The 16566-nt window shown below is 39.3% G+C and overlaps 1 protein-coding gene across 11 annotated transcripts in view; it reads left to right on the top strand.

Moving 5' to 3' along the window:
- The window catches only part of KLHL15 (kelch like family member 15), a 34308-nt gene extending 22332 nt beyond the window's left edge, over positions 1–11976 (top strand). For all 11 annotated transcript variants that reach the window (XM_061627316.1, XM_061627325.1, XM_061627323.1 and 8 more), the window contains one exon: positions 10543–11976. In XM_061627316.1, the coding sequence (XP_061483300.1) occupies positions 10543–11652 (1110 nt within the window). In that variant the 3' untranslated portion in view covers positions 11653–11976. The remainder of the gene's footprint in view (positions 1–10542) is intronic.
- Positions 11977–16566: the final 4590 nt, after the last annotated feature.

Raw genomic sequence — 16566 nt, 5'->3', positions numbered from 1 at the left:
ATTCACCCCTTTGATTAGTAGGGAACAATACTGGCAGAGGGGAAATCTGTCAAGGTGGAGCAGAGTCAGATTGATTATATCAATTATCTGACCTAGGCGCAACTGTTATTTCATGAACATCTGATGGTATTGTAGCAATCTTCGAAAAACAAGAATCACATAGGGCTTTTTTGGCAGGTTGAATGGGAGATACATCTACAGAAGAATCTTTATTGAAGTCTGCTTCGTGCAATGGTAATCCTCTTTTTGTTGCAGGACTTTTGATATTAATATTCCACTGGGATACCTCGCTAGAGCAGGACGGAGAGCCAAGTTCTTTTGGGTAAAGAAATCGCGCTTTGTCCCATTTATCCCCAGCCATAATTGGATTTTGGGATGTAGTCTTATTAAGATTTAGATGGGAATTCCTCAGCCCAGGGAGCAAGATGTTTAGGTGTCGGTTCTCCAATAAGCTGTGATCTGAAATCACCTTGGAGTGATCCGCCTCTGTTGCGGTGTCTTTGAGGTGTTTAATCAATCTATTAAATTTGTTGATGAGAATTTGACGTTCTGCATCTGGTAGTTGTGTGTAGAGTTGAGTAAGCTGATTTTCCTCCGGTTCCAGCTCTTTCAGGCAACATGACAATGGTGTAGCATCAGCGACTGTGCCAGAGTAAGGTGTTGATGTATCCTGGGATAGTTGAGTCGAGTGGCAAAGACTGACAGCGATATCAGAGTCAACTATAGTATGATTAATATAATGTTTTCCAAATGTATCGAAAGCAGAAGTCGTAACTAGTGGTCCAGGGGTGGTCATGTTGATGTAATATCTTTGTAAGGTGAAATTGTATTTCCTTAGGAGATAGTCTTTTACTTGGAAGATTTGTGTGGCGTAATGCTGGGAATGTAGAGTCAATATGAGACGCCATTCATAGGAATTGATGGATATATTCTTCATCGACTTTATATAGTTTATTCTAGAGTCATGCTGAAGTGGTCTACCAAAATATTTGTCCAGATAAGAAATACTTGGAAAATAGAGTTTAGTTCCTTGGGATGAGCGCTTGTAGGAAATAACTAGTTTAGTAGGTTGAAGCACAAGATTCCAAGAAGAGAAGTGGGATTTGAAACTACCCAAATGTGTGTCGATTCTGGGATCTGTTTGCGTTGATATTGATGTCGGAGGAGTTGGAGCAATAACTTCTTCATTAGAAAAATCATTATTTGAACTTTCACTTTTTGTGTCAAGAGCTATAATTGCTTGCTTAGAAGAATGTTTAGATCTCTTGCCTTTCCCATTATGCTTTAAGTGTTTGGAGCTTGTTTGGGAATCCAGCACCTTAAATAATGGTTTAAAATTAAAATTCTTGGATTTTTTTGAATGAGAATTCTTGATATTTTTAGGCTTTTTAGTATTTTTAGGCTTTTCTTTTTAATTTGTTTGGGATCAGGCTGTAGTAAGGAAGTTCTCTTTGTAACGTTGACTTTACTTATGGGAACAACGTTAGACATTTCAGAAGTTGATGTCTCATCCTTCTCCGTTATCTTGAGACCCATAGCATGAGCCAGCGTAGAGAGTAGTTTATTCGTTTCTGTTATATAAGATTTAACCAGCTTCACTTCTTCAAGCAAAGCTAAATGTCTTTGTAAATGGAGGATCTCCAGGGCAGTACTAGATTCTATTGTGTTTTCAACACCAGGTGGCGGTAAGTGTTCCTCTAATGTTTGATATGAATCAATTGTTATCATGTCTTGGGATGGTTCTTCGGAGATTTCATTTGTATTCAAATTAAACCCAGCATCGATTAATTCCTCTGCAAGAGATTTAGCTGTTTGAATGGAAAAAGTATCTGTTGCATAAAGCCCCTTATCAAGCGACCACTCATGCGTAGCTTTCGGAGTCAGTTGTAGTTGTGAGTTTATAGGCTGCTCCGAGGGTTTACATTTCATAAAAAAGAAGTCAGTAACTTTTGTCTGAACTCCATCCATGTGGGAGTCGGTTTATTGCCGACCTTCAGAGCCGGTTAAGAATTTGTTTTACTCTTGCTGTTATCTCAACCGTCGTTTAGCAAGTAAATTATTTCTTCTCAAGGACAATTTATAAGTATGCGATTTTCACAGGAAGATTGCATGACAATAGGCTACCTAGAAACGGCAGACTCCCCGCACTTTCAGCTGGATGTTAGTAAACAACGTGTATCCTTGCTCACTAAGTTTAACAGTTGCTGAAGATTATTAAAAGTGTTAAAAAAGAAAACAATCACGGAGCGAAGGAAAAACACAGCTTACCGGATGTTGAGCTACTTCCGGTCCTTAAACTATAGAAAACTATTACTTACCCTATACAAATGGGGTTCTTCTCATTTTTAAAATATACTTTCATAATATTTGAGGCACACCTAGCCACCTCTTCAGGCACACCAGTGTGCCTGGGCGCACCTTTTGAGAATCACTGCTTTACAGGGACACGAATTACATATTTTTGAAGAAGCTGGTTATTAGGAGAGCAGGGTGGGGTCTCAATCAATCAGGAATGAAGCTTCTCATGCAGGAAGACTATTTAGCCAGAGGCAACTTCCCCATGGGTCTAGATATGATATTTCAAGACTCAGTCAACGTTTGATTCAAGGAAGCCCATCCAAATGGGAATAGGAAGAAAAATGGGAAAGCGGAGAAAAGGGACAGACAAAAGACCGCCTTGACTTCCCAGTTGCAAATGGGGGGGGGATCTTGGCTGGGAGGGGAGATCTCTTGGACACTAGTACTCAACAAAATTACAAAGCAGAGCAATTTTTATTTTATTTTTGTTTTATATCACAAAAGCAAAACCCTTTTCAATTGTATTTTCCTCTGGTGGCAGTACACAACCTAAGGATGTTGTTGTTAGCCCACCCTTCCTCCCAAACAGAGCCCAGGATGGCGAACAGATGATAAAGCACTAAAAACATTTTAAAAACCAAACATTTTAAACACATCTTTAAAAACATCCTAAAACAATTCCAATACAGATTCAGACTGTATTATAATATTACTATAATAATAGTCTGCAATATTATTAATATTGTAATATTATTAATAATAATATCTCACCCTTCTGTTATGACATGTGCTTTTGGGAACCTGAGTGTGAACTTGCCACCCACATGTCCCATGGAACACACTTTCTTGAGAGGAGGGGTATCTTTTGCTAGGGATAAAAACAAGCGCTTTGTCCTGAAGTGTGCCTAAATGGTACATATATATATCCCAAGAAATGCAGGTCCAAACCAAAATAAAGCAAGGCTTTCTTTTATTGAGAGAAAGAGTAGAATAGCATTACAGAATTACTTGGGTGCATGGCAGCTTAATCATTAATATCCTAACCCATTCATAACTTTAAACTAAAGAGATCAAAGGACCCTATTACTATAAAGAGTGACAGGCAAGAGACAAAGATTACCTATCCTAGGCCCACGAGTGGGCTGTGAAATAGCTGAAGTGATGTAGATAAGCTCTGAACCGAAGCTAGGAAGGAATCTGGTTGCCTCCAGGCTTGGGCCGAAGCTCAGACTCCCTTCCTGGTTCCGTTCCTGCAGTCCTGCTTTAGAGCGATGTTTGTTGGAGCTCTGATGACCCTTCGCCCCCCTTCTCTTCTTTTTCTAGATTCAAGCCTCGTTTTAAAAGACTTTTTCCTCTCTCCTCCTCCTGCTAAGGAGGGGTCTGGGAATCTGGTGATTTTGTGTAGGTGCGCGCATGTTTTTGCTGACCCTGAAAAACTCCGACTACTTGCAATACTTAGAACAATGGGATTATTCTGTTAGACGGGAGGGAAGGAACTCTGCCAATAAGAAGATAACATGTATTCAGTAGCTCATAGTTAAATTTGTATCTTAACAGCTGCTCTTGTTGTCCTTCGTACAACACCTCAAGAACGCATAACCAGCCATACGAGAGGGTGGGGGTGAGAGTTCCTGGCTTTGCACCTCCTGGGCTCCATATGAACCACAATGGGGTTAGCCAAGCAATCGTAACACTTCCTCCCAAAGGAGCCCAGTGCAGCCTCAGTATCTTTGTATAATTAAACATAATTCGGCACTTGTTATTCACCTACCACAAGTACAAAACTATAATTAGGAGGATAGGGTTATGTAAGATTCTGTAATAGTACCATGCCAAGTAAAGCTGTCACACCAGTTTGACATTTTGCTTCATATCAGGACTAAAATAGCTGTTTAAAAGAATATGCAACATGTTTAAATCCACGTACATTTTGATAATGATCTGCATAAGAAGAAACTTAATTGATGTGGTTGATTTTAAAATTATAAGATAGGTGTGCGAAGGCCAGCCTTATTGTTACATTTGTATTTTCATGCTAAGCTGCATTAAATACATTTCAGATTGAGACTTACGAGCTAATAGACTGAAATAACAGAAGTCTTAAAAGGACCAAACTAAATAACCAAGAGCAACAGGTATATTTTCTAACACTTATCCTCAATGCCACACTTTTGAAATATATTAAATAAATGTGTTGTATTCTGACTGTTGTTTACTGTAGTCATTGGTTACAAATATTTGGTGTATCTTTTAAAACTTTTTTTATTTTTTATACAAGATACTCTGCTGTTTTGTGGCCTTGCTCCCTTTTTTGTGTTAGATATCTATATATCTGTGTTCGTCATCTTTATTTTCTGTTTCCATTTATATTATTTATTAAATTTAGTCTTTGCATCTGTATCCAAAATATAGCTTGTCTTGGTGTCACTTCATACATTAGCCTCTTAATGAGATACTTCCAGGCCCACATGTACAGAACTCTTTCATTCCCTCTACTGGCTTTGAAAAGAAGAGAGGGGCCTCTTTCTCCCAAGGACCAATCTGTTTCTTTTGTTTCACTACTATTCCTCATTTAATGATCTGTCGCCTTCACACACAGTCCCAGCTTCTAGCAAGTTTTAGCTCTAGTCCTCTCCAAAAATACTGTTTGCCCTGCCAGCATCTATTTCCCCTGAAAATTCTTCAGGAAATGCAAGTGCTGCCTGCGTGAGGATTATTTGAAGGTGTGATGAATGGAGAAAAGGCTAGATGCTAAAGCCAGAAGCTGATAGAAGCTGGGACCCAGAGTGGCTGTAGTGGTTTCCTAAGTGAGTAATGTCAAAGAGGTTTAGGAGTAATCTCAAACTTGCGTGGTCTCTTGGAAGACTCCTCTTCTGATATGGGCAAAGAGGGGATTCTGTACATTAAGAGGATAATAATGTGTGAATTGACCCTTGGTTTACCTTTCTGTTTCGATTTCACCTTCTAGAACAAGTAATCTTGCCAAACAAGAGCAGCATGTGTAGAGAAGCCACTTCAGATGTTGATCACACAATTGGGTGTTCCCTGGAATCAGAAGATGACATCCATAATGCAAAAATGTGTAGTTATCCAAGTTAGATTGGGTCTACACATAACCCCTAATAGTTAGGTCCTAACTGACCGTTTGCATAATTAGGTTTGACAGTCAAGTAAAAGGGACATGCTGGGAGTGGGTATAAATGAATTCCACACAACAGGTAATTGGTACTTCCAAAGCTGAGTTTGGAACGCAGCAGGTGATTGGTACTTCAAAATTACAAGAAGTGATTGGTACTTCCAAAACTAGAGTTCAGTGCATACATAATACTGCCCTATCTTTAGGTCACAAATACCCTGCAGATTCATGTGCTCCTTCCCTTCCCTCTTCCATGGGTATTCTTCCCATCTTTTCAGTTTCAGAATATGGTAGCGGCATTCTTGGCACCAGGCTTTTCGCTAACTATTGTTGGCACCAAGCCACTGTTTACAAACCTGCTTCTAACCAGTGTATCAAACTGAGTTTGGATGCAAACTATGGTCAGGAAAAACATTGGTCTACACAGAGAGTGGGAAATACCAGTGAGAGGGGAGAACAGCCCAGGGACACCACCGGTCTCTCTTTTAATGTTAGATTGAACATTGTTATGTCTGCACCAAGCCTGCCAGTTATTTGCTCAGAAGATGCGTATGCACAGATCTCCAACTTGGCATGTTGCTGTGAATCGGAATAGTACATTTTATAGCATAGCTGTCAGTCATAGGACTAAGCCAGTTAGAGAAACAACAAATGCAGGGGTAGGCAATAGGCCAATAGTTTTGGAAATAGTATTTATTGACTGTTTTAAAAAAAAAAGATGGGGAAGGGAAGGAATCTTGTCCTCACACCTCCTTTCTTAGTTGTACCTGATGACTTTCAATAGTATACTGTTGGGCTACAAGCTTAAATAATAAATAAAATTACTGAAGATTTTGCTTAATAGGCAAGGACAATTTTTTCTTGGTCAGGAGAGATTTTAATCATTTGCACTGTGAATTAAAAACATTTTTTAGGTTAATTTGGTTGAAAGTTTGATTTTGGGGAAAATGTTAATAAGCTTTCCTGTTAATAAGTTCTCACACTTCAGTATTTCAAAAATAACATTTATTTTGATATTTGTTATAGTGTTAGTGTAAAACTTAATCAAATCTGTTAAAATGGGCTGTTGTATAGCGCTGCATATACCAGAACGAAGCCTCTGGCTCATGCACTCCCTTCTTCTCCCACATGACCAGAAGGACTTTGCTAGTGTTTACTTTTGGCTTCAGAGAAGCCTGGCATGGTACATATGAACCAGAAATTATGGTTTAAAGCAAACAGTGGTTAGTGAAACAAATCAGCTTCATAATCCATAGTTTGAAGATGGTGTGTTCAGAAACTCACCAGTCTGTTTTCAACCAGTCTCTGGTTCATAAGTAACAGCAAGCCAGGATTCTTTGAAACTGAAAGTAAATTAAGGTGAGGGGAAGCACGTGCATTTGAGGCGTTGGTCAGGCTTTTTCTAGCTCATGCATGTGGTGCTAAACCATGGATTATTTAGGGTATGGGTGGCTAACCTGTGTCTCTTCAGATGTTCCTGAATTCCTTTCATCTCAGCCAGCATGGCCAGTGGTCAGGAATGATGAGAGTTGTATTTCAGTGACATCTGGAGGGCACATGTTAGCCACTCTTGATTTAGGGTTAAGTGTAAACTAGTCCAGCTGATTATACTTAAATTGGTTGATGTCCTTTATTGAGAAATAGCATAGCAATTAAGATATGAGCTAGAAAAGGACTCTTGTCCTGTTGTTTCTAAAATAAATTCAGTCAGGTTGAAAATGACGATTCATCACTGCTATTCATTTTACTTATAATAAAGATAGAACTCTCCAAATTTTATAGATACAGAAATATTAAATTTTGTGAGGAAGTATGTTCTAGAATAGTTATTTTGTACCCCATGGGATCAAGTTGTCTTGGAATGTTGTGTGTGTGTGTGTGTGTGTGTGTGTGTGTGTGGAGTGGGATGCTGTAAATTCTGCCACATTTAAGTGAATGTTGACTGGTCTTATGTTACTATGACTACCATCCATCGTTCTGTTGCAAAGATCTGTATTTCCACTTGCAACTGGTCTGTCCTAAATGCTTGTGCTGTTGCATCTGTTACATGTCCCCTGTTCTGATAATGCTTCATCTAAGCTACTACTTCGCTAGGTTTTCCATGCAACTTCTCTTTGATAAACTTCAAATTGAATATATTAATAAGTATGTTAATAAAATCAAGACAACGACCTGGAAAGCAGAAATTTAATACTTGAGAAGTTTGTATTCTTGTTTTGTTAAAAGCGGATGTTTTCAGGATTTAGTATCAGATCTTGTGCCAGATACAAGATGCTGTGTGAAATTCTTGGTGAAGTTACCTTAATACTACTGTTGGAGGCGGTATGTATCTCTGTACCAGTTCCTGGGTAATGTAAGTGGGGCGAACACTGTTGCGCTCTGGTCCTGCTTTCAGGCTTTCCATAGGCATCTGGCTGGCCACTGTGAAGATGCTTTAGATGAGCCTTGGCCTGAACCAACAGAGCTCTTAAGTTTTCAGAGAACTGCCCCCCAAACTAAATTCATAGGGTCAAATACCTAATATATAACATCTTTGTTGTGACCTATAAACTGGTAGACTGATGGGGCAGAGTGCTGCTCTAAACTTCTGCATTTTAGTCTGGCAGCTTTATGCTCCATTAAGTATTAGTAATAAGAGTAATTAGCGAGCTGGTGGTTGAGAGATATTTAGAATTGTTCCTTCTGTTGTACAGTTACAGTGATCTTAGAGAAGTTGCAAAGTACACCTACCAAAATGGGAATTAATACCATTTCATTAGCCTAACACTTCATCAGAAAATGAAATTCATTAAAACATATCAAGAACTTTGAGATATCCTAAAGGAACACAGCAGAAGATATTAGTTATTTTTTTCTTAATTGTCATGAATGTGCCTAAAGTCCATCTCAATACTATGTAGCCATTCTCTTTAATGTGATTTTTGGTTCTACTGTAATATGTCTGATTGCAAATTACAGAGTATAGTATCCAACCTGCTATCTGGTGGTGGTGGGACCATTATGCCTCTACTTGTTTGTTATCCAATACTTTGACTGGAAAATACTGCATTTATATCAGGGCTGTGGAGTCGGAAGCAATTTTGGGTGGAGTCGGAGTCTGTAGAAATGTACTGACTCCAACTTCAAAATAAAATTAATATTTTAATATTAATATATTAATATTAATACATTAATATACATTTGCCATTTATGAAGGAGTCAGAGTCGGAGTCAGACAGTAGAAAAATTAATATACATTTGCCATTTATGAAGGAGTCGGAGTCGGACAGTAGAAAAATAGAGGAGTCGGAGTCAAAGGTTTGACATACCGACTCCACAGCCTTGGTTTATATAGCGCTAGAAAGCACAAAGAAGTCTCTCTTTCGAGAAGTAACTTCTGATAGTGAAGTCCTTTTCCTGTTTGTCTTGCTTACGTACAAATTTACAATGTGTAGATAATTAAACAGTGCAATTTTAAATGAGAATTTTAGGATATGTGTCTCTACACAATCAGTACACATACACCCCCCCAACCATAATCTCCTTTAAGATGTAGTTATTTTTGCGCTTTTTGGTCGCCATAAAAGGGGGTCTGCTGAATCAGACCAGAGGTGTATTAATTCAGTATCCTGTTTCCCATAGGGTCCAACAAGAAGCTTCTAGGAAGCTCACAAATGGAATATGATGGAATTAGACCTTTCTTGCTGTTGCTCCCAGCAACTGATGTTTACATACCAGCCATCATGACTAGTAGCTGTTGATAGATAGCCATTCTAATCTCCTTTCAAATGGCTATTACATTTTCTTGCAGCAAATTTCATGAATTATGTGTCATGTGAAGAACTGCCTTTTATCTGTCCTGAATCTCCTACAATCTTATTATAGTATTATGAAGGAGAAAAATTCCTTCCACAAAGAATTTTGAAATAAATTGAAAATGTGTGGGCAATAAATTTCACTACAAAATCAAATCCACTCTGAAAGTATTATAATATAATAAATGTACAGTATTTGCTCAGATTTCCCTTTTCCCCCGGCTAAAAAAACCAATCCGAAAACAAAATTGCATATTTCTGTGATAATTCATAATTGCAATATTCAGTATAGTTTGGTAACCCTATAAACACAACAAAGTTTTCCGTAGTGTAAAGAAAACTATGAGTCCAGCCAAACTTGTGTTCACAAATAAGTTACTGTATCACAAAAAGTAAAATATCATCTGTTTACTGTGGCTTCATTTGAAGTTGCAGGAAAATAAAGACGTTCAGAAACTGAAAATCTTCTAATTTTGATTTCCAAACAATAGAAAGTCTGCCATATGTACTGAAAATCAAGAGAAAGGGGGCTAGGGTTTAGTCCCAAAGTTTTAAAATGTCGTCATTTTTGTGAAAGTATGATCTGTTCCAGCAAGGTAAAAGCTCTCAGTGTAAATAGTAACCTCACAGTTAAATTTAACAAGTTGCCTATGGATCTTGAAATGTAGAATCAATGTTTTTCTTACTGCCTCAAAGCAGTCAGTTGTGTGGCCAAAACTTGTTGGGTTCATTGAAATATCAGAATATGGTTGCTGATTTATATACAAGGGTAACAAAAGCCCACCGTGACAGGCAGGGGCCTGCTGGTATGCCATCAGTAACTGAATGAGCTAATCACATTTGATGGGCTTTAAGGTCTTGCTTGGCAAGCAGTAGAGCATTAGAAAGATAGTGATTTCCTTCCAAGTCCATTTTAACCTTAATTGGGTTCCAAACATTAAAATATGCCATGGAAGAAGCATGGTCTGTTTAATTGTTTCTGCCAAGCAGCTCATGTTAATTGCTGAAAAGTTCTCTGGGAGCAATCAATCAGATGCAAAAATTATTAAAATTATTATTTCAGTAGTTTCAGTATTTCTGTGGAACATAGGCAGCGCTGGTTGATAGAAAAGTGACAAAAGAATAAGGTTGTTCAGGTTCAATAGTCTCTGCTGGACTTTAAGGACCTTGGCTAGTAAGACTTATTTGCTGTAATTAGGCCATAGTTTTCCCTTCATGATTCAACTGGGTAAAATTAGACGGTATAGCTTAAAGAGATTTCTCCTCCATACTGTTTCCTTTGGTCAATACACACATGTTTTGCTCTGTCCTTAGGTGAAAACATCGGAATTTTATCGTTATTCCCGGCAATTGCGGCATGAGGTAGAGCAAGCTATGAATTACTTCCATAGTGTGCACCAGCAGCCGTTGATGGAAATGAAATCAAATCGCATCCGTTCTGCCAAACCCCAGACTGCAGTATTTAGAGGAATGATAGGACACAGCATGGTAAACAGCAAAATCCTTCTCCTGCATAAGCCAAGGGTCTGGTGGGAGTTGGAAGGTCCACAGGTACCATTACGACCAGACTGCCTTGCTATCGTTAATAATTTTGTATTCTTATTGGGTGGGGAAGAGCTGGGGCCAGATGGTGAGTTTCATGCTTCCTCCAAAGTGTTCAGATATGATCCAAGACAAAATTCTTGGTTGCGAATGGCAGATATGTCTGTACCACGCTCAGAATTTGCTGTTGGTGTTATTGGAAGGTACATCTATGCAGTGGCTGGAAGGACAAGAGATGAGACCTTTTATTCAACAGAGCGATATGACATCACAGAAGATAAGTGGGAGTTTGTGGATCCCTATCCAGTCAATAAATATGGACATGAAGGAACTGTTCTTGGTAACAAGTTGTACATCACTGGTGGAATAACATCCTCTTCCACATCTAAGCAGGTGTGTGTATTTGATCCCAGTAAAGAAGGAACTGTGGAGCAGCGGACAAGAAGGACTCAAGTAGTCACTAATTGTTGGGAAAACAAATGCAAAATGAATTATGCAAGATGCTTTCACAAGATGCTTTCTTATAATGGCAAGCTTTATGTTTTTGGAGGTGTCTGTGTAATCCTGAGGGCCTCCTTTGAGTCTCAAGGGTGCCCTTCCACAGAAGTTTATGACCCAGAAACTGATCAGTGGACTATTTTGGCTTCTATGCCAATTGGTAGAAGTGGCCATGGTGTAGCTGTGTTGGACAAACAGATAATGGTTCTTGGGGGCCTTTGTTATAATGGTCACTACAGTGATTCAATTCTCACTTTTGATCCTGAAGATAATAAATGGAAAGAAGATGAATACCCAAGAATGCCATGCAAGCTAGATGGCTTACAAGTTTGTAGCCTACACTTTCCTGAGTATGTGCTGGAACATGTTAGACGTTGCAGCTAAAAGAAGTTACCTATAAAACTATTTATAATTTGATGGGATGGAGGGGTGGGGTTAGGGAATGCAGATTTAAGCCCACTGAAGATATTGCCCTGTATGATACACCTCTTAACTTAATAAAGAGAAAAAAGGAAGTGTACAGGGAATGCATCTACCCAGTTTATTAGGAATGCCAATACCTGTGGTTTCATACTGATTTTATTTTTTTACATGCTATTACTGTTTTGAGAGAAAAACAAGCTGTTCTTCCATTTAATGTGTTTTAACTCCATTCTGTGTGTGCAGAGACATGCTTCAAGAAGCACTGAAATATACTCTTATTTGCAAGATGTGTCAAAAGCATTTTAACTTTTTAAACTGGGTCATGATAAAATTCAGCAGCCTTACTAGAACAGAGCCTGACTTTCCAGTGCAGTAGTGAAAGGGGCCTTTCAAGTTGTTCCTGTACATTACTTGTTTGTTCTTTAAATATTATTTTTCTTTCCACTTAATGAACACTCCCAATCAGGTTTGACATTTTGATATTGGTGACAATTTAAATTGGTTTTCTATTTAATTTTTACCTTAATTTAGTGCTGTAGCTCCAGTAAGTCTGCTGGAAAAAATACATTTTAAAAATATAACACTGAAGGTTTCTACTAAAATACATTCCAGGCTGCATATGTCTGCATTGTGGTTTGTGAATAAAATATATCTATGTATACATGAATACACAGTAAGATCAAGACAAAATGCATATTTTTATATGCAGCTGGAAAAGTCTGTTTTTCACTAGTGGGCAAATGTGAGCCATATAAGTTGGATTTTAGCTCCATTTCATGTATTTACATTGACTGGGTAACTAGAGGTCTCATTCCTATCTATGTAAACTTTTATTTGGTACATACGGATTGATTCAGTAACATTGAACTCCTTTTTAAGCTAATGGTAAAAAGGTGAAACTACATTTTTTGTAGTTGGTAAAGCCACAGATCCCAACCCATAACCTCAGTGCTGGATCCTTGAAACGAAAATCAGACATGTGTATAACAATCACTTCCTCTGCTGTTTTGTGAAGGATGGTAGTGCTTTTCTGTAGGTGGTAATCTCAGAAGCATTGAAGCTATATAGTTCCTTGCTCTGATTGAGCTACTGTGCTTAAACTGTTGAGTCAGGCAACCTTCTATTTTTTAAGCAAGCTTAGAAAATAACCACTGTCCTCCACAGTACTTGGAGGCCTGAGGGGTCCAGCAACTGTATCTTGTCAAGATCACAACCTGTAGATATCTGTCTGTAGATGAATGATAATATCACTGAACACAAATCTGAATTGAGTTCTGAGTTGAAGTACTCAGGTTCCAGTAGCTGAATGTGGAGATGAATACAGTTATGCCTTGGCAATGTAAGGCCTGTTGATACTGGGCAAACAAACTGCCAAAATGGGGCTTCACAAGAGATGTAAAAGTGTTTGTGTAAAACATGGAGGCATAAACTACACAGTTTTGTTGCAGCATTTCTGGAAATCACTCTAGACCAAGTGCATTCTGTATTCTAGGAGTTCAAACAGGTATGCCAAAAGCCTCAAAAACTCCCACTGTTAAATCAGATATGTATTTCATTAAAGTAGATAAATGAGCTACTGACATTTTATAACTGTGCCCTTCAGCAATATTATAGGACATTTGTAGTACCATTCAGCTCCTGGATATAAAGATTTAAAACAATTATACATTGAGAAATGTAGAAAAGACAAAGAACTGCCTTATGATTCTTAAAGTACAAAATTGATAAAAGGCGCAGTTTACACTATTACCTAACATGGTGGTGATGTATTAAAATTGATTGTTAGACAGTTAAACTTTCATATTACTTTCTAATAACAGCCAGTAAGATAGGTTATTTTAGCCACTGTTTGTGTGCTCAGAAATATGAAATTACACCTGCTTCCCAGTAGCAGTGTCTACAATCTTTGTAGCACAATCCCACATGCATACACTGGTCCCAAAGTGGTGTCAAAATTCTTCAGCAAATGTGAACATCTAGAAAAGAATGTTTTTACTCTGTGAGACACATCATTTTCTGACAAATGGATCAAGATCTTGGGTACACAATCAGCATCTTCACATTATGTATCTCCCTGTGCATACAAAACAAACAATGACAGGTAAAAAGTTCTTGCCTAACCCTTCCCACCCCCCAATATGTTAATTTTGTAAACTGAAGAGTTTTTGTTTTGTTCAGGAAACATTCAGTCCTCCATCCTGTAGTCTGAAATAGCATAGTCCAGCAACAAATGCATCATGTGAGGCTGCTGATTTGACTGTTTTAGCCCTCAAGTGAAAAACCTCCACCGATTCTATTGTCTATTTAGTCTTATGTAACCCTGTTCAGAAGAGGATCTTGAAAGATTTGAGGTTGCGCCAGGTAATATTCACTAGCAGTAGGTCATGAATGGAATAAAAGAGTTCTGCACAGCAAAATATATGAATATAAATCTGAAATAAATACCCATCAATTCTTGATTTTGAAAACCAGTCCAGCTTGAAAAAATTAACTTCCTATTTTTTGATCACATTAGGTGTTAAGAAGGATTGTAGTAAGACAGTGTGGAGACCTTTATTACAATCCTCCATGCTATATCATTGCAAACCCTTTTCAATATTTTTTGTGTGGTAGGTCTTAGTAGATAAAACTAAATCTTCCTTGCGCTCACGTTGGCATACTTGTGTGATCCTAACATGACACCATGTATTGTGACTATCTGCTGTTATATTTGTTCCTAAACTCCCATCTTAAGAACTTTTGTGCTGACAAAGCAAAACAAGTATGATTCACCCAAAATAAGCAGTTCTATGGGGGCTACTTAAAATCTTGCTCACTGTAATAATAATAATAATAATAATAAAATTTATTTTTGAGTTGCCTATCTGGCCGAATTAACGGCCACTCTAGGCGACGTACATTAATACCATAAAATACAATATACAATCAGTAAAACCATCATTCATCAAACACCACTCTACCAATTAATAACAACATTAATAACTAACCCACCCCAGAGATCCCATAGGCCTGCCTGAATAGCCAGGTTTTCAGGGCCCGGCGGAAACCTATTAGGGAGGGGGCATGGCAAAGATCGAAAGGAAGGGAATTCCAGAGGGTGGGGGCCACAATCGAAAATGCCCTCTCTTTGGTCCGCACCAGTCTCGCTGTTTTAACTGGTGGAACCGAGAGAAGGTCTTGTGTGGCTGATCTCGTCAGGTGGCATAATTGGTGATGCCGGAGGCGCTCCTTCAGATAAACTGGGCCGAAACCGTATAGGGCTTTAAAGGTCAGCATCAACACCTTGAATTGGGCCCGGTAAATAACTGGTAGCCAGTGTAGATCTACTAACACCGGAGTAATATCATCACGGTGACGGCTATTCATGAGCAACCGAGCCGCCGCATTCTGTATCAGTTGTAGTTTCTGGACTGTTTTCAACGGTAGCCCCACGTAGAGCGCATTACAGTAGTCTAAGCGAGAGGAGACCAGGGCATGTATCACCTGTGGGAGCAGATGGGCTGGAAGGTAGGGTTGTAGCCTTCGTATCAGATGTAATTGATACCAAGCTGCCCGGCTCACTGCCGAAATCTGAGCCTCCATAGACAGCTGGGAGTCAAGAATGACCCCAAGGCTACGGACCCGGTCTTTCAGGGGCAAGCTTACCCCATTGAACACCAGGTCTATATCTCCCAATCTTCCCTTGTTGCCCACTAGCAACACCTCGGTCTTGTCGGGGTTTAGCTTCAGCCTATTCCTTCCCATCCATCCTCTTACGGATTCCAGGCACTTGGACATGGTCTCCACAGCCAACTCTGGTGAGGATTTAAACAATAGAGCTGAGTGTCATCCGCATATTGGTGGCACTGCATCCCAAATCTCCTGATGATGGCCACCAGCGGCTTTACATAGATGTTGAATAGCATGGGGGAGAGGATAGAACCCTGTGGCACTCCACAAGTGAGAGGCCATGGGTCTGAAACCTCATCCCCCAATGCCACGCGCTGGCGCCTGTCTGAGAGATAGGAACGGAGCCACCGTAAAACAGTGCCCCCTATTCCTAATCCCTCCAGGCGGCCTAAAAGGATACCGTGGTCGACAGTATCAAAAGCCGCTGAGAGGTCCAGGAGGACGAGGAGGGTATATTCTCCCCTATCCAACGCCCTCCTCATATCATCCACCAGGGCGACCAAGGCTGTTTCAGTTCCATGTCCAGTCCTGAAGCCCGATTGGAATGGATCTAGATAATCTGCTTCATCCAAGTGTGTCTGTAACTGTTTGGCCACCACTCGCTCAATCACCTTGCCCAAGAATGGTAAATTAGAGACTGGGCGAAAGTTATTCAACTCTTGAACAATCTGCCAGTTAGTGGTTTGCAGTTGCATCGTGAAATTCATGGATTTATATGGGTGTATTGCCTCAGATCTTCAGGCGGAGGTTGATTTTGATTGTTAAAGGCCCTTTTTGTATGTAACATCTTGATTTAGTATGAACAGGGGCAAGCCATGGGCTGACATGTTTTCCCCTCCTGTCACCTTCAGCATAGCCAGTGAGATTAGAAGCTTTCACTTCTGGTTTTAAATGAACTGGAGTTCCTTGTTACATCTGAACATCGGGGAACTCTGGTTTGTTCAATGAAGGCAGGATCAAACCATGATTATGATCCTATTTTGCTAAAATACCAGGGTTCCCAGCACGAACATAATTGGAAACTAATTCATTAGAAGCAGATGTTTCCAGGCTCCTTGTGATGTGTTTAAGGGCAAAAGTATGTGAACCGATGGCTGACTGCTGCACATGCATGCAACGCTAAATGGTGGTTTAGCATTGTATGTGAAATGGGCCAAAATTATCTGTACACGTGCAAACAAAACACACATACAAGGACATTTTGCT

Source organism: Rhineura floridana, chromosome 5 (genome assembly GCF_030035675.1).
Source record: "Rhineura floridana isolate rRhiFlo1 chromosome 5, rRhiFlo1.hap2, whole genome shotgun sequence".
In the NCBI taxonomy this organism is placed as follows: domain Eukaryota; kingdom Metazoa; phylum Chordata; class Lepidosauria; order Squamata; family Rhineuridae; genus Rhineura; species Rhineura floridana.
This window is presented reverse-complemented; position numbering and strand designations above follow the sequence as displayed.